The sequence below is a fragment of the Fopius arisanus genome, unplaced genomic scaffold (genome assembly GCF_000806365.1).
Source record: "Fopius arisanus strain USDA-PBARC FA_bdor unplaced genomic scaffold, ASM80636v1 scaffold00054, whole genome shotgun sequence".
In the NCBI taxonomy this organism is placed as follows: domain Eukaryota; kingdom Metazoa; phylum Arthropoda; class Insecta; order Hymenoptera; family Braconidae; genus Fopius; species Fopius arisanus.
The window spans coordinates 1-18,738 of NW_011887793.1; the positions used below are offsets into that span (position 1 = coordinate 1).

The 18,738-nt window shown below is 36.0% G+C and overlaps 1 protein-coding gene across 3 annotated transcripts in view; it reads right to left on the reverse strand.

Annotated features, from left to right (window-relative positions):
• Positions 1 to 11,456: 11,456 nt before the first annotated feature.
• MTA1-like (metastasis associated 1-like) overlaps positions 11,457 to 18,738 on the reverse strand; it is a 58,141-nt gene continuing 50,859 nt past the window's right edge. For 2 of the 3 annotated variants that reach the window (XM_011307449.1, XM_011307448.1), the window contains 3 exons: positions 17,246 to 17,401; positions 15,378 to 15,633; positions 11,457 to 12,040 (listed from right to left, as the gene is read on the reverse strand). In XM_011307449.1, the coding sequence (XP_011305751.1) occupies positions 11,887 to 12,040; positions 15,378 to 15,633; positions 17,246 to 17,401 (566 nt within the window). In that variant the 3' untranslated portion in view covers positions 11,457 to 11,886. Of the gene's footprint in view, positions 12,041 to 15,377; positions 15,634 to 17,037; positions 17,146 to 17,245; positions 17,402 to 18,738 lie in introns of those variants that run through there. The other variant, XM_011307451.1, reaches the window with a different exon arrangement.

Sequence of the window (18,738 nt, forward strand, 5' to 3'; positions counted from 1 at the left end):
CAATTGAAGGCAAGTAGCGTTCAGAAACTCAACGAAACTAACGCAAAACTCCCCCTGGCGGAGAATTAAACGTAAGCATTTTAAGGTACCTTAAACGCCGAGAATTTCACCCCAGGGGCATAGAGATAGTCTATCCAGTTATATAGAGATCAGTGGAGATGTGCGTCTGCGTCTCTAGACGAGTATCGCTCAGCGCCATTATACATACTTTTCGGAGACTCACCGTGAGTCGATCAGAGTCTCGCTGCGAGAGACGTTCTTCTTTGCATGCGAGACGCTCTCGAAGTAGAGTAGTCTCTCAAGGTATGTTCTGAAAATCCCCTCACCGTTTTCCGTATAGAGATTATTGAGAGACAATAATTGAACTTGCAACGCTTAATCTTTATTTACTAACAAAATAAGATACAAAATTGTCAATTATTCTTGACAGAATCATTGAAGAGATTTTTTTTAAGTTGAATTTTTTTCTTTATTGCATTATAGCTTTCACTTTTTCATTCTAATTATAATAAACACAAAATTAAAGTACTAAAGTACAATATTAAACGGATAGAACGTTTTTTTTTAACCAGACCAAAATGATAATTATAATAATCGTTAAGAGGAAGCCAAAGCAGCAACTAAACGTTTCATCACCAAAATTACATCTGACAAGGTTTTAAAACTTTCCCGTGTGATTTTCCAATCATTCTCCCCTAGTCATATACACTTTTCTCCTAAAGTAACATGGGTCGTTTTACAAATACTTATTGTATGATCGACTCACATTGCAATCTTTTTCAAACGTGACATTTACCATTTAAAGCAATAGACTCTTGATCATTTTTAAAGATTTTGGTACCTGAACTCATTGTTGTATGTACCGAAACGATTATCCTGAAGCATAGGTGGCCCATAATAGTTAGCCTGAAAATTCTCCATTGACTGAACGTCACTGCCTACATAATTATTATTATTATAAGGATAATATTGTGGTGGTTAAGGGAATCCCGAATTGTACATAAAAGTGTCTTGAAAACTCCAAGGATGATAGTGCATATTTCCGGGTGCATTTTGATGTTGTGGGGGCAGTGATTACAGTCCCTGAATGAGTGAACTATTCTCTTTGTTCCCATTATTCACCACATTTGATGTCAGAGCTGGCTGTGAGATATTTCTGTTCACGTCAACAGAACCAGCAGAAATAGCCGATACTTTACATGAATTTTGTTCCTCTTGAGTCAAGTTCTTAGGGCTCAAAGGCTGCTTACCTTGTACGGTTTCACCTACAGACCCTCTTTTAGTCTTACCATCAGTGGAATTTGAAACAACTGTCTCACACGAATCTTTCTTCGCCTTTTTTAAGGCTATGGGGCTTATATTATTCCAAGCCGAGTCCACAATGAATGATGATGATAAGAATGAGGATGAACGTTGTCCGAGCAGATATTGATCATCACTCAGATGCCGTTTTCTTTGTAGTTTCTTTCTTGGAGTAGATGTTTTGATGTCTTTAGTTAAGGAACTGCACCTCGATTGAGATTCAACTGAAAAGTCCCCTAACTGATTACAAAAACTGTAATTTGTAATTCCCATGGTCAAATCCTTCTGGTTGAATTTTGATGAATGAGATGAATTATCTTTTATTCCCGTCATACCGTCAATCCATCTAGAGAATTTCCGAACCTCCGAATCACCAGAACCTTCTTCAACTTTAGACTGTCGTCTAGCTTGATGCTTCTTCTGAGTATGTGAATCACTTGTCCCACCCAGGTGATTAATTTTCTCTTCCATATTTGAGCGACTACTTGTTGAGGAGATAGATAAAATACTCTCATGAGAAGTCAAGATGGAAGCCTTCGATTTTTTAGATTTCTTCTGTTTTCGAGACCCCTTCTTAGACAATGGTCGTATACTGCCCTGTTTTTTGTCATCTAAGGCTTTTTCTATTTCATTTTTCAGCGATTTTTTTTCAGTCACCCTCTTCTTCGCTGTGCGAAGTGAACCACACATCAAATTTACAACTTGGTTGTAATTGACTGGTGGGTCTTCTGCATGCAGCGTTACGTAATCTGCGATAAAAATACATAAAAAATTTAGACGTTTTTAAACGTGCTTTCATAAGAACGAGTATTCACAAAGTTCTACAAAAATAGCCTTGGGAAAATCACCTTGTATCGCCTTGTATAATACAGGATCGAGTCCTTCATGCTCATCACTTCCTCCTTCTGCACACATCTTGATCAACTTCTCCTCACCTACTTGCCATTTCAATAATTTTCTAATGAACTCCTTACGATTTTTCTTCTAAGAAGTTAAATTTGAAATATGCTGGCTTTCAACCCATACTCCCGAGGAAGGCACCAATTCGACCTGACAATATGGTAAAGGCGTACTGTTGGTGATCTGACAAGCTATTGTGGAATAAAAATTAATTCATGGAGGCTTCTTTGTCGAGTGATTTTAACGAGCAAGGTGTTCTCTGAAAATCATCAAGTAATGTTGAAATTGTAAAAGTAAAGTCTCAAACAGATTTTCTTATCAGATGTAAATAGGCGGTTCACTCCACGATGAATTCTGATGAGTGAATTTATTCTTACCTTTCCGGGTCCAGGAATTCTCCAAGGTTGGCATTTCACGAACAATTTCTTACCCTTGATGCGAAAAAAATGTATGAGAATTCTCACGAAAAATGATTAAAATGGTATTCTTCAATTCATTCTCATAGGCTAAATAGTGTTTTACTTCCGAATTTTCTCCACTTCTCTTAGTTCGAGCGCTCAAGTGCAATTTTAAGTAACCAAGGACATGTTCTAAAACGAAGACTACTTCTGATGTTACTGTAACAGAGTTCAATAGTCGATTATAAAATTTATAAAAGATAGTCAGGGGAAAAAGTCGATGTAGAGAATGCAAATAATTGAATCAGGAATGAAAATTAATCGAATGAACTATAGGAATATCCTAATTTCATTAGATTATAACTATCAGACATTATAAATGACGAAGGAAATTTCTTTTAATATTGATTTCGACTGAAATTTTCTGAGCACTTCGATTTAGAAAAATTTGCTATACATGGGGTATTCTAAGTCAAATCATCAATGTTTACCCTCTCAAAAAATACGTGAAAGTTAATCAGAAACGACTTTTTTTGCTGTTTTAAAGTATTTACTTTACACATATGACTTTTACATGTTTTTGAAAATTCATTCCAGGCATAATATTCAACGGATTCAACGGATGAAAATCAATAAAAAAAGAAAATATATGTTTTTTCATAGTCGATCTGAATGTATTCAATTGTTACATACGAAAATTCGGATAAAATGAAGGAAAAACGAAAATTATGATGGCAAAACAAAATGAAAATCATTTAAAATTCTACCTTTCTGACGTATTTTTTTTAAATCTTAGAAACAATATGGAGATGGTTTTCTATGGAACTTCATTGCAAACAAAAATGCAATCAATTCTTGAGATGGGCAGAGTAAATGACTTTTCGATTTAATATGAATCTCTAAAAATAATGATTGTACAATCAAGAAATATTAGTAACTATGCTGAAAACTCATAAAAATTCCTTCTTTCATCAATATTGACGAACAAATTCATTTATTAAGGGAATAGAAAGGGCTGATTTATCGTCACAAATGATAATTCAATATTGGGCCAATGTGGTAGCAAATGAAGATTAGAAAGTAATTTCCTACGAACAACTATTCATTCAAAATTTCTCTCCTATTGAATTGGCTTCACAATATTAATCACCAAGCGATTCAAGTATTCCTGTCGTTGAAAATTGAAATAGATGGATTCAGGGGGATGCCAATACGAAAAACAAAAAAAATAACATAAAATCTCAAAGACGACACAGCGGATCTTTGAGTATAATTTTCTCCATTGGGAATCGTTTTTTTCTGGTTCTCAATAGAGTTTTAACAACACAAAAATTTATAAAAACCTGGCAAAGATGCACATGAATTGCACAGCTGGCACCGTTGTCTATTTGGATGTGGGGCCCCAATTTTTAAGGGAGTCTCACGGAAAAGTAGCGTAAGTTCTTCAAAAATTAGGGTGCCACATCCGAATTTTTTGGGTGGGTCATTCGAATTTTTTATTGAGCACGGTTTGGTCCCATGGGTTGGTGAATAGCACACTTATTTGTGGTAGAATTTTTTCTCAGTGCAGGAGGCCGAAATGGTATAGGCCGGTCCGCGAGAATCCGCGACCAAATCGTGTTCCGTATAGTAGTTATCGTATTATAAATCGTGCCACTTCGTTCGCATTACTCCACCTCCTATACGTACTGTAATGGACCCGAGCGGACGGGTTCGTTGATAGGGATAGATCACTCGTAGATAATTGGAAATAAATATCTCTCAGGGAGAATCTACTCCTTTAGCAATCGAACGATTTATTTAAATAAATAAAGTCTTTGTCTGATCCCGTAGGGATCAGGCATTATAAGTTACAAGAAGGTGACTTAACGAATCGTCGTATTACTAATTGACTGTGTCTGACAAACTAACTAACTGGCCCAGTGGCAACGAATTTGTAAGTTCATATTTCATCGTGGATTCGATTGCACCAAGTTAAGGAGATTAGGAAGAAGATGGGAAGGCGGCATTTTAAACCTAACTACCGGGTTCGGAGTAAAAATTATTTGCCATTAAAAAAAAACTGTTAGAACCGAACCGGGTAGGGTTTAAAATGCCGCCTTTCCAATCTCCTGAATTTCAAATAAAGCAGCCTCATATCCTTCTTTCCGCTCATCCTAATATTACCTAATTTTAATGAAAAAAAAACATTTCGATGACGGAGAGGACTACACCACCACCTTTTCATATGTAGAGTCCGCAAACTTTGGAGGCATGTATCTTGGCGAAAAAAAAAATCGCATGGCTATAGGATTACTCTCATCCGTTAGATCGACTATTAGTCTGCTTCAATACGAAGTTTTATTTTTTAGCAGGCCATCGTTTCTGCGATACTGTGAGGAAAAGACGAAAAAACCCCTGTTTTTCATGTGCCGTAAAAATTGTTGAACTTTGACCGGATGTTGGAGTTTCAATTTTTCCTGAAAAATTAGCCCTATTTTTTATATGTTAGCTCGCTTATTCAAGGATGGAATGATTGAACAAAAATGTCATTTTTATAATAATTATTCTTTAAATAAAAATAGCTCATACGGCTATCTTTGCTGAGAAATAACCAATTGGAATGACGAAAATATATTCGAATAGACAATTAAAAATTGAAAACATTTTGGTTATAGTTTATTGAGAGAAACACTGTGAATATTTTATAAAAATTCTTAAAATTTCCATTTTTTTGCTGACCGCACGTCATTATGGTTTTACCAGAGATATACTTTTCCAACCCTCGGAACTGCTACCAGACGTGCACTCTTCTACCTCTTTCAGGGACGGATGGCCTATCGGTGCCAACTCTTCAATAAAACATTTCGTTGGAGTCAAATGGGAAAATTAATGAGTTATAAATTATTTAAGTACAGGAATTCGATCGGCTTTTAATTCGTCACCAATAATCGAAATGCGTGAAATTATCTCATGGAATAAAGACTCATTTTTAAGGTGATGATGAAAAAATTCATTTTATATTAAGAAGGATTTTCACCTGAAAGAGTGAAGCTAGTAAAATTGTCCTATGATCCATTTTCTCGGAATAGACTTTATTTTGCTGTATAATCATTCAATTTTATCGCATTTTCGTTAGTCAACTAACTAGAATATGGAAATTTTTTCAATATTGAATAAATTGATTCTATTCCAGATAATATTTTGCTCAAGGCCCCAGTATTGCCTTTGTCAGCCCTAAAGAAGGTAGCAAAGGGCCCATGTGGAAAGGATTTTCCGGGTCCAAGAGGGAACACTGTCATAAAATTTTGGAAGGTTGCGGTTAAAGTACTAATATCTTTTCCGAAAAATTTCAACAATTATTTATAATTTTCAGAAAAATCGTTTTTATAAATGCTTACAAAAACGTATTGAATAGTCTAGTGTATATAAACTGGAATTTATCCCATTCGAATTGATCATTTCCTATTGGAGATATTTTTGTATGAGATATTTTTATTTAAAAAAGGAATAATTACTATAAAAATGAAATTTTTGTTCAACCATTCCATCTTTGAATAAGCGAGCTATCATATGAAAAATTGGGATAATTTTTCAGGAAAAATTGACACTCTGACATCCGGTCAAAGTTCAACAATTTTTACGGCACATGAAAAACAGGGGTTTTTTCGTCTTTTCCTGACAGTATCGCCTATGGCCTATGGCCTACTAAAAAATGAAACTCCGTATTCAAGCAGACTAATAGTCGATCTAACGACTGAGAGTAGTCCCATAGCCATGCGATTTTTTTCGTCAAGATACATGCCTCCAGAGTTTGCGGACTCTACATATGAAAAGGATAGTAGTCCCTTTGATAACGGGACAGCTAGTGAGGAATTCTTGAATTGGCTAACGGGCAGACACCCCAGCATTGCGTGGGGAGCCCTCCCTCTCCTGGGGTGAAATACTACGATGCCACTGGGGTCACTCAAACCCCCAGAGCTGAGCCTCTACTTTAGAGCCTCTCTGCTTGGAAGTAAACCTCCCAAGCACTTCAGTCCTGTCGGGAGGTTAGTCCCTGCTTCCGACGTTGGCACTAGGGTGTGTGCATCGGGGCAGAGTTTGGTATTACCGACTGCCGAGACCCCCCTATTTTTAGGTCTGACAATTTCGGAAAATGCTCTAAATTCTGAAAATCCAACACGTGATCATGTCCAGTGATTTTGATTTTTTTTGGTGAGATTTGTGAGATTCAATTTTCGACGATAATCCCTTACAGTGAGGCTTCTGCAAGGATTAGAGAACTAGGGACTGGCAATAAAAATTTATATTTGGGTAATCTTTATACGTTTGTCTAGAATTACCGCGGTCGTGAGACCAGAACACGTCGACAACTGACACACTATACTTTGTTCTGAACTCCTCTACACTACTTTAATGGACTTGAAATTCGTCGAAATTTAGTGTTTTCAATGAAAAAGAAAAAACATCAACTTACACGTGGTACTTAACGTGGTAAATTACTCTGTAAGTAATTATCTATATTTTGGGCATTGTCTCTTATCTTGGAATTAACGAACATTCAAATCACTGTTGTTTAGCCAAATTCTCTTCATCTTAATTAATACGAGATCTACTGCGCACTCCGTACGCCGAATTCGAATTTCGATTTCGGATTCGAGTTGACCAATAGGGAATCAGTCTTACGAGTTTCGACTAAGGCGAACTTCATTTACGTATTTCTGCTTTCATGATTGGGACGGGACATACTGCGCACTCCGTGCGCCGAATTTGAATTTGGCGGTTCGAGTTGACCAATGAGGAATTAGTCCTACGCGTTTCGAGATATTTCGACTCGGGCGAACTTCATTTTTGTGTTTCGACTTTCATAATAAGGAACCTGATCTCAAGATGACCCTGAAATTTGGCGACTTCCGATGGAAAGATTTTCAACCCCGTATCTGTGGCGGGGGGATGATGGAAATTGGAGAAAATCAAATTCAGTAGATTAAGTATGGGATTATTTAATCGTGATGATCGCTGAATATGATTTTAACTAATTTTCATAGCCAGTCTTAACAATAGAAAAATGGGAGATCTATTAACGTTGTATTCTCGTTTTGGGATGGCTTTGTGGGGGAACAAAAAATTATCCCAGTTTGAACTTTAGAAATTCTTTTGTGATATTCTTTAGTTTTCTTTCTTTGTTAACAGTCGCCAATTAATCCGTTGTTATGCATTCAAACTTTGGCAACTTGTATTTTCCTCATAAAATTAAAAAAAAAAAACCAAAATCACAGTTAGAAAACGAAAAGAATTCGTCGTGGTTTTCTTCTTTTTTCTTTTTTAAGGTTCGATAGACGAGATATTTAATGATAAATTTGTGAAAAATTTCATACGGCGGATATTTTTTTAAGTTTGTGGCGTATGCGAAAAATAACAGGCACACCGTTTAACTTTAACGAAAGTCTCAACTTAACATTTTTTTTTTACATTTTTTCGTCTTGAAAATTGTACAAACTACAATTTTCTAAATTCCATCATTCCCCCGCCACAGATACGGCGTTAAAAATTTTACCATCGAAACTCGCCAAGTTTCAGGGTCAAAGAAGGAGCACTCGAACAACGACTGGCGGCGCTAAAACACCTCAAAGTTAATAATTAACATATAAGTTAAGAAATCAGTGAAGTAAGAATAAAATTTGTGCCATAAGATAAATCAGACCTCAAACTGCGAGTTGAGGATTTCCAGTCGGAGAAAATAAAAAGGCCAGAAATTGAGAGCAAAGAGAGTGGAGTTCAATTGTTAAAAGAGGCTTCCCACTGTAAGTACATTGTGAATTACTCAGTGGCAAAAGCTCCATATTTCAGCGAATATTGTAGAAAAATTCATACGACTAAATACGGGTCTCTTCACGGCGAATTAAGGGCGATTTCATTATATATTTTCCCGGATTTTGAAACGGTAAATTGTACAAGATGGTGCAGAAGGAAATCCAGAGAAAATTCTATCATTGTTGGCGTCTCCAGCGTCGTCATTTTTTGGGAAAATCAAGAAAAATGAAATTGATTCAAGTTCATTCACATTTATCCGAACGATCCTCAGTAAAAATAATACGTTAAATATCCCAGAAACTAGGGAAAATTACGGGGAGAATTATGCAGGGAATATTTTTGGGACTGATAATGAATCGAATCATTATTTTGTACAATTGAAGAATTAATATTATAGCAATTCGTAGAATTGTGTGGAATTGCATGGGGAGTCACGAAACGCTCTGAGTTCTCAAAACATATCATTTTACCGGCAAATATTGCTCAAGTCAAATATTATAATTATAAACTCGAATAGAATAATACTTTCTGTTGAATAAATGATACCGATTTGTTTATTGAATTGAGGCTCGTTATTTGCATTTCTGAGCCTCAACATCAAGCTGAACAGTGGATGTTAACAAATAGATGCCCTAATAAATCAAAGTCAGTAAAATAAGTAAAAGGGGAAAAACCTAGTTGCTACGTCACAATATCGTCCTAGTAATAAATTAATAATTAAGTAATTTTGTTCAAGCTCACCTGATCCGAACTTGATTAGAATAATCAGAATCTGGTCCGAATAGTTGCAGGCGGTTAGTTTAAGTGCCAGCCCGCCTGATCCGAACTTGATCAGAATACTTACAGGTGAACAGCTCGATTCCAGGTCAGGTTCACCTGATCAGAATCTGATTCGAATTATTATTGATGAACCTCAGTTTTTCACACTTCGAACATCAGGTCCTTCTAATCCGAACTTGATCAGAATGATTACAGATGGACGAACCTTGGGTTCAGATCAAGCTCGCCATATTAGACCCTGGTCAGAGTAGTACGGATCAGGTTGAGTAAATCGAAAAGCATCAGTTTCTTATCAAGTTCTGTCTGATCAGTTAAAACTGACCACCGTCGTATCAAGTCCTGATCAACCCTCAGACTCGCCTGACATAATTTCCACTCGGGTTATTCATTATCGAGCGTCAGCAAGGTTTCACGTAAAATCCAAGAGAAACCGGCCGAAAAAGAATTTCGTTCCTTTAGCGGAATTCTCCAAAGTAAAAATGAATGTATATCAATGTAGAAAACTGTCGGAAAATTCATTCCCTCACGTTTATCGTTAAGGAATTTCTGATTGTGGAGTGGAGTGGAGATTCTGATTTCTGGAGTGGTTGTAGTGTGGCGGACCTGCTGATTCGCTAGGAATCCGATTCACCCCATAGGACACTAAAAATCTTAAAGTACGTACAGCATAGATATCTGGCTACCGTTATCACCCACGTAATGTACACCCCAAAAGGATAAACTTGGATTATGTACATTAGTTGAGGGAGAATTGATTTAATGAGTTTATGCGTTCGACGTAGAGAGCGCAGGCGGCTAATATAAATATGAGAAATGATTTCATAGTAAGAAATATTTGAGAATCCTTTGTCGATAGGACAGAGATATATTTGTGACCTGTTTTAATCTAATAGCGCAATTCTTAAAAGACAGAAGAATAATTATTGTTTTAACTTGCCGCCTTCAATCCGAAGAATTGACCAGAATTCTCAACGGATTGTAAGAAGCAACGGTTGCCAAGCTTCTCAAATATTCGCTCGACACCAGTGCTCAGATAAATATGTCGACATCTACTAAGGCCTTTTCGCTAGAGTCTGAAGATTTTGACGGCGATGGATCGTTTCTTATTCCACAACCACGAATTAGCTTGACAGGATCACGTCTGTATTGCTCCTTGTATCTAGTCGTTACCCAACAATATAAATCGGCAATGCCTCTGGAGTCATTCAATTGAAACGCCTGTAGTTCTGGCCTGAACTCCCTAGTCAAAACTGGCTGGATTTACAGCATACTTATTGATGAAGCTCTGCATGTTAAAGAGGTGGAAAGCAGCTCAAGATATTACTGGCGATCGAGGTAGAAACTCTACCCGTAGTAGTAATACCAAGAGATTCAGACTGAAAAGTGTGATCGACATTGTTGAATTGGAGACTGAGTGATAAAGTTAGTAACGTGCAGTATGGCAGAGGAATTTTCATGAAAAACGCAACGGATTCGAGCGATGCGTATGTTTATTTATTAATTGGTGCAACGGAAGTCACCAAACTTGAAAATTTAATAAAAATATTCACAATGAGCATTCCTATTCTCACGTACGTATCGTTCATTGTTGCCGGTTTCATACTGGAATTTTAAGATAGATAAATTACACTATCATGACAGATGTAATGTGGTGGGACGATGGAGGGAAAAGTCGGAGAGGAATTGGAGGGAAGGGGGAGGGAGGAAGAGAAATAGATGAAAATGAATGACGCGTCGCGCCAACAACAAACTCTTTCTCTTTCTCTCGCATATACACTCGCACGTACGCTACACACAGATAGACAGATGCACACCCTCGCCCACGCCCACATGACCAATTTCCTTCGCGTGAAATACGCGCATGTGCTCAGCATAACTTATTAATCCTGTCTTCAATAATTTTTTGTTCCTTAATCAGACTATGCGTGTAAATTGAATTATATATATGAATCTTGTATTTTTTCGCTTGTTCACTTTAGTTTTTATCATGTAATCGTGTATTTTTTACGTGTATACCCCATGTTTGTGATTGTATGTTACGGTATGGTTTTTATGTACATATAATTAATAATAATAATTATTATTAATAACAACAATAATTAATTAATACAGATAAGAAATCATTAAATCACGGCGAATGACTTCATTGTTTGATTAAATTTCATTCAACCTAATTGTTGACTTTCTTTATTCGTTCCCCTTCTCTTATATTGAATATCTTTTATTCTTTGATGAAATAAATGACACCGTGCACGAATGCTGTTGTAATATATAAAACTCCTATCAAGTTCATCAGTATTGACCTTTTATTCATCGATTATTTTTCGCCTTCGAATGCATTCCAGTATGGTTCCAATTCTACCGATTTTCTTCTATGCATTCAATATTCAAAAATTAATTCATGTCTTATATTATTCAAAAAAAGGATCTGTTTTTACATGTGAAAAAAAAACATTATTTTTTACGCCACAGAGAGTGCAGAATCAGTTGGTGTTGGCGATTGTTTTCCCTATTTCTTCGTTCAAGTTCTTTCAAGTTCGAAATCCTGAAGTTATTCAGAGTTAAATTTTGTCGAATAAAATTTATTTCGCAATTTACTTCAAAGAATTTCTGATTCGTACGAAAAGGGATTTTTGTTTTGTTTTTTTTTTCGTTGATGATGGGGGAACACGTCACGTTAAGGTATAAATCCTCGATTATTTATACAATCAGTTCAATCGAGAATTACCACCATTCGCGGATCTTCGGCGCGAGGTGCTGGTGGTCGTTGTGTGGGGAGCGGGTGGATAGCTGGGACTGGCAATCTGCGCCATGGCTTACGAGCTGCTCTTCGAAGCTCAGCTGAGGACAACGTCCTCCGCAGTCTCCTGAAAATACAATTGGCAATATTAAAGTTTATTGTAAGAGTCATTCAATGAGCTCCATAATTGAACGATTAAATCGGCGTTTGAAAACAAAAAAAAATTGAAAGTTTAATATTCTCAACCATACACATCAATAAGTAATTTAGCTTGAAGCAAATATGTGTTATATCGAAAAATTATTAAAAATCGCGGCCTTCATCAAACACAAGGGATTTCGTAGTTGCCCTGCAGCACTTCCGAAATCGTTCCAAATCGTCGGACTACTTAGAAGCCCGAGAAATACAGTAAAAGTAGAACAAAATCCCAAATTATCAATCACCACTTTAAGTAGCCAATGCCCAAATTCAATTGTGAACTCTGATAGTAATAATTAAAATTCAGTCTCGAAAAAATTCTGGACCCTTACGGTTCTCTTTCTTTCACCAATGACGTAGAGTCACGATTATCTTTTAAAGCGGACCACAGTCACGGCTCCAATAAAAATATATTTTCGAATTACGTCGGCTAGCCAAATCGTCTTCCGCGTGAAATTTATATTTATTGGTGATTCCATTCCGTGTTTGATCGCCGTCTGTCATACGAGAGGTTTTTCATTTTCAAATATTCGTATCTCTCTAAATACGCTTAAAAATCAATTAGAACTTCCGCGGTTACAAACGCGCTTTTCTTATATTTTGCTGCGCGTATGATTCTTCTTTGCAAATTCGAATCAATACATTTTGGAAATTCCGTCAGTTATAAATTGTAAAACCGGTCGTGTGAAATAAACTCAGTGTGGCCTAGAGGGAGACCAGAAATCACGCCTGGACAAAATTATACACCAAAACTGTAAGTAATTTTAAAGTTTATTAAATCCCCCCATTCCATAGCGAACCATTTGAATTATATCGAGTCAATTAAAGCAATCAACTATGCAGTCGAGAAAACCGCTGCTTTAAAAGAAATAAATGGCCAAGCTATGACTACCGATGAATTGTTAAAATACACATGATAAGTAACACTAAATCTGGTTGTAAATTTAATCAATTCAATCCACAATCCCAGATATTTAACTTTTATTTTTCAGGGAGGGATATAGTAACAGCTCAAAGCCAACAAAGTAAAACTACACAAAAATAAGCGGGAACGAGTCCATGAGCATCACAGTACTTTGATAGATTAAAAAAAAATGCAATCTAAATCAAAATATATATTTTTCTTTTCTAGACATCCGTCGAAACCCCCTTGGGACTTCTCAAAAGTTATTCATAGAAGAGGAAAAGTTTGTATAGCGTTCCACATCTTGTGACGTCACTGAAAATGGTTGGTAAGGATTTTGAATAAAGTAGGAAGGGAAACAGGATAATATCTCGATATAATTTTACAAGAACTTTACTGAAATTCATGGAACGATGATAGCTGTGAAGGTGATGATGCGAAAATATCGAGAATCGGAATGCGCAAGCTCTACAAATAGTATTACTGAAAAAACCCCTGCTAGACGGATGTATGTCTTTAACCCAGAGATTACTCCAACTCCACATTATCCCCACCACCCGTATTCACGAGAATCCTTCTAATTCTGTTAGGGCCCCTGCCCTGGAGTCTTAATAATTTTATGCTTGCCGCTCCGAGTTTACTTGAGGTTGCCCACCCCTGCCCTAGCAACGTGAACTCAACTGGCGGCGATGATGCCGTGTTTTAGAGTGCATCCATATTTTATCACGTATTTGAAGAAAAAAGGACGTGAATACGAATGCATGAATTAAATATGAAAAAAAAATCCTGATGGAGAAATCGGCGAAAATTGCTTGAATAAGGGATTGAAATGGAGAAAAAATTTTGTTTATCGTTTGATTGCCTGCCAAAGCCACACATTTCGCTTCATCTCCAACATTGTGCTCTGCCTTATCATACTTAAATAAACATCGTTAGTCTCGCAAGTTTTCGCAACTTTAGTCTCGAGCTTTTCCTCATTGGTCGATCTCAGATGGTTGAAGTTGGTAACACTTATGGATGTTCGGCAGGTATAGGCGAAACAAAAGTTGGCAACTTGGCAAGCCAATTAATTTTCAATTAATATTTCAATGCGTTAAGTAGTTGAAGTAATAGCCATAGAAAATTATTATATTGTATTTGATTTTATGAATAAATATTATATGGTTAAACAAATAAAAAAAAAACTTTACTCAATCGTCAAGAAACTTTTACCATCGTCTTATATCTGGTCCGATAGTAAATTTTCAAAATTTCAACAAAATTTCATATTTTGGGTTATTTTTATAAAAAAAATGTATTTTCTATTAAATTTTTATTTTACAAGTGAAATAAGTTTCTATCGAAAAGCGTAGATGAACTTCTTGATTAATCGATTTTTCATCGATTTATTAATATTTATTTTTCTTATAATGCGTATAACTCGCGTAGAACAATGTTGCTAATATTTTTGCACACTACAAAATGTCTCAAGATAAATTCCAATTTCTTAAAAGACGCAATTTTTTATAAGTTTCTGTAAATTTCGTGGAACTTCCTTTCGCGAAACAAACCGATAGTGAGTACTAATTGTAATTTTGCAATTAAAAAATATTATAAATTAATAAAATATAAGATATAATATGATGTGACAAGTCATGAAAAATACACACCTTTTTCCACCTTTAATCTAAATTCAATTAACATCTCATCACTGAGTCGAAAATACATAAATTTCAGGTCTAATAATTCGAAAATTACAGTTTTCACTTGAATTCTGCTCCCGGAGACTTTCGCAGTAGTTATTAATTTGGAATCTTTCCCAATAAACTTAATTTTTTTAATTTGTATCGTTCATATGAAGCATTAAAGATGGAAAAACACGATAGTCTAAATGTTTCACGACATACATCTTAATAATAATAATGTTAACGTCTTAAAAATGTTGGTAATCATTTTTAAATGTACCTAGTAGCATATCATTCAAATTTGGTGACTAATATAACGTATTTAGTGTGTAATGAACAGAAGCTGCAAAATATTTTAAATGATCAGTTATTGTGCGGAACAACTTTTAATGAAAAATTTCAAAGGTTTTATTAGTTTGCAACAATGCATACAAAAAATTTTTAGTACTCCAATAATCTATGAGAATTGAATTGAATGGGAATTGAAATACCAATTTTCCCGATTAGCTTCGTTTGATATTGAAGGTTTTCTATATTGTCGTTATCTGTCAATGAGGTTGTGCGACAGCGCTTTATGGCCGCTTTATCGCATAAAACCGACAGAATAACGAAAAATATTGTTCGTCACTCGGCCGAAAAGAACTCTTCTGACAAACGTGTTAGTTAAAGTTAAGTCAAACATAAAGTGCAGAACTCACTTTGTCTGATCTGAGGCGCGGAAGTAAACATCATCAGGTGCATCCATCCACGAGATGACTTGCTTACGTGCATTACTTCTTGACATTGGTACCCCATGAGGAAACGTGTGTGGATTCACTGTTCTACCATTCAATGGTGGCGGTAGAGGAACAATCGCCGGTGACACGTGATCCACCGAGTGTTTTGGATGTAACTGCTGAGAATGATGGGCGCGTTTCGCTGGGGGACCATGTAGCCCTGCACTCAGGGCAATGCCTATGACAAAATGACAAGTGACCAATTGAATTTCCATTCTGAGTCAGTAAAGAAGTGATAAAGCAGACGTAGATAAGTTCAAAACAATTTTAAAAACGGAAACATTATAGATAGCGTAAATTACAAAAATATCTTCCCAATGAAGAAAAGATTTTTATCCGTATCAAAGGTTTTTTTCATATCGTTCGGTGAATTCAACAGCTTTGGAAATTATTATAAATTTTTATGAAGAAACAATTTGTTTCCAAGTCCTTTAGAGTTAATGAAAAATGTGTTCGTGATGTATGTATAAAATGTTTAGCAATCATATTACGAAATAATTCCACACAAATTTAGTTTGAGGTTCATACGGTCTATCGAACGCGATCTTTTGTTTAAATTCTTGTTGGTCTTAAATATATTAAAATTTGGGATCCAATTTGTATTACAAAAATATAATGAGAAACAAACAGTGCGACAGACGCTGCATGACCGTTGACGTATAAGTGCTCTCTATATGTTTCTCATATTCTATTTAAATTTCTACCAATTTTATTGGTAGCATGCTTCCAAGTGAATTCCACCGAATTTATCTTCTCACAAGCGGAGTGAAAAATTCGGGAAAATTACCTAACCGTCTGGCAACCATATTGCGTTTCAGCCGTTCTGAAAGAATTACCGCACCGCTTCGTTGAAAACAAATCAGAGAGAGCGTACATCTCTTTGATTGACATAGATATGCCACAATGTGACGAATATTTTGAAAAAGAGAATGAAATCAGTCTTTGAAATACTCAAGAAAATCTCGTTTCAGATCCAAAGTTGAAGGCTTTCTGGAATGAACTTGTGAAATTTCTTCAGATTTCTCGGCCTTCAAACTTTGCATTTTTACATTTCAGACATCATCATCATTCTACATCATTTTCAGGCAAAATTAGAAAATCGAAACGTCGAACGATTCCAATGCATCCAGTCGCAAGTGAAAGAAAAATTATTGAAAAGCACTCAATCACGACAATGATTCAAAGGGATCTATTAAGTTTACAAAAAAATAATAAAAAATACGCAGCTCACCATTGCGTCTAACTCAATCCAATGGGGAGCAATGGTAAGTTGCGCAACTATTTGACTGGTACCCACAATGATGCCAAATTTCAATATATTCTAGGCTAACAAGGTACAATTTAAACAAACGATCGTGTTCGATAGATAGTCCATACGAGAGTTCATTCAATTCTGGCATTAGCTATTCGTAATTACTGAATTATTTCCACAGTCGCTGATTTCACGAAAAAAAAAAATTAAAAAATTAGTCATATTTCTCATATCGGTTTCTTTCCCCTAAGTTGGTGAATATTTTCCAAGGTGAAAATTTTGGAACATATAGATTTCTAATCTTCAGGAACTACTTCCATAAGGCTTGAATTGAATAAATTGGAGAATCAGTGAGAAATCACGTGATAGTGAAATAAAATGCATTAATGGCTTCATGTTCGACTTTACCTTCATCCCAGTCGACATCCGAGTAGAAGCCAATAAACAGAGACCATATTCAGTACAAAAAGTAGCATCAGATTGTGATTGGGAGTGGCCGAGTTTATTTAGTTATGTCTTGAAGTATTGGCATACTTACCATCTGATCCATTGAGCTCCTCTAACGGTGGCCTTGTGCGTTTCAATATTGTTGGTTGGGGTTGAACTAATGCCTGAGCCTGCGGCTGTGGTGGAGTCGGTGGTAATCTATCTACCTCTGGCTTATTTGGCACTCTGTCATATAGCAAACTACCATCTGTAACGGAAAAGTTTATGCATTTCTGTCTATGGCAGACAATGAGGTAAATATCGTGATGATGAAAAAACTAGTCGAATTTGTAAAAGAAAAAAACGAATTATTTCGAATGAAGATTCAGAATGACTTAAGTCGTTGACTTAAGTTTTACCAGCTGGTTATGATGTTATGATCGAATTGCTTGTACGCATTTTTCCAAAATTTGAATGCAGAATGTGGCTGAATTATAATTGGCGATCGAAAGAAATGGATTACTTCCATCATTGCATAATTTGAAGGACTTATCATTGATTATTGCAGTATTAAAGAAGAAAAGAGGAATATTTTTGATAACTTAATAAATTGGGTGTTAGCGGCAAGAATGATTAAATAACATCATTAAGTTTCATCGAGATATGTATATCAAGTCAAAAATTATTTAATTTTAGCTTTTTAGATTAATTGCTAATCGAGATCTGTAATTGGTCAATTTCGACATTTAGAATACATGAAATAGCAAATAAAATAGTTTAGAATGATTATGTATATAGTTTAATTAGTTCAAAAGATAGGAGTACAATCTTGCATTTATTGTGAAAAAATTACTCAAACAAGGAGAGATATTTTACATTTTTACATTCTGTTGGGCGAGGTGCTGAGTGAAGAATTCCGAGTTCTTTTTTTTTAAGATTCCGACCCTTTCTGCCTGTCTTTTTTGATTAATTGGTTCTATCCCACCCTACGCATGTGGCTGTCGATGCTACGCTGAGCCGTATTTACTCTCCTATGGAAACATAGGAGTGATGTGGGAAACAACAGGAAAAACCATGTCGGTACAGACACTCCTGCTCCCGAATCTACAACCCCCGAATCTACAACTTGCAGAACACTAGGCTCGCACCTAGCACAGAGCTATCGACGTCGGTGCTTTCCGAGTACTTTTGAAATCAAAGACCCTAACGAGACTAAGAACAAAGAGGCTACGTTTGAATCTATCAAAGCAGCAGTTGGAGAGGAACACACAAAGTTCTTCAAATGTTAGCGCTATGAGCATTTCGCTATCAAATATAGCGACGAGGTTGGCCGGTAGGAACACTGCACTAAAAGGTCCGGAACAGACCTTGAGGCAGCAAAATGGAAGAAAGAAACTCGATGCGCCATATACGTAGAGGAAGAGCAGAGAAATGACACAGTGAACTGTGCTAATATTGCAGCAACAAGTGCCTTATGAAGAGGGCGGCACTCGAAACGCTAAGTAACAAACGATGATAAAAGTATTACAACCCAACATCAACCACTGGAAGAGCGCACATGATCTGTTTATGCAGACAGTTTAAGATTTGAAATCTGATCTTGCC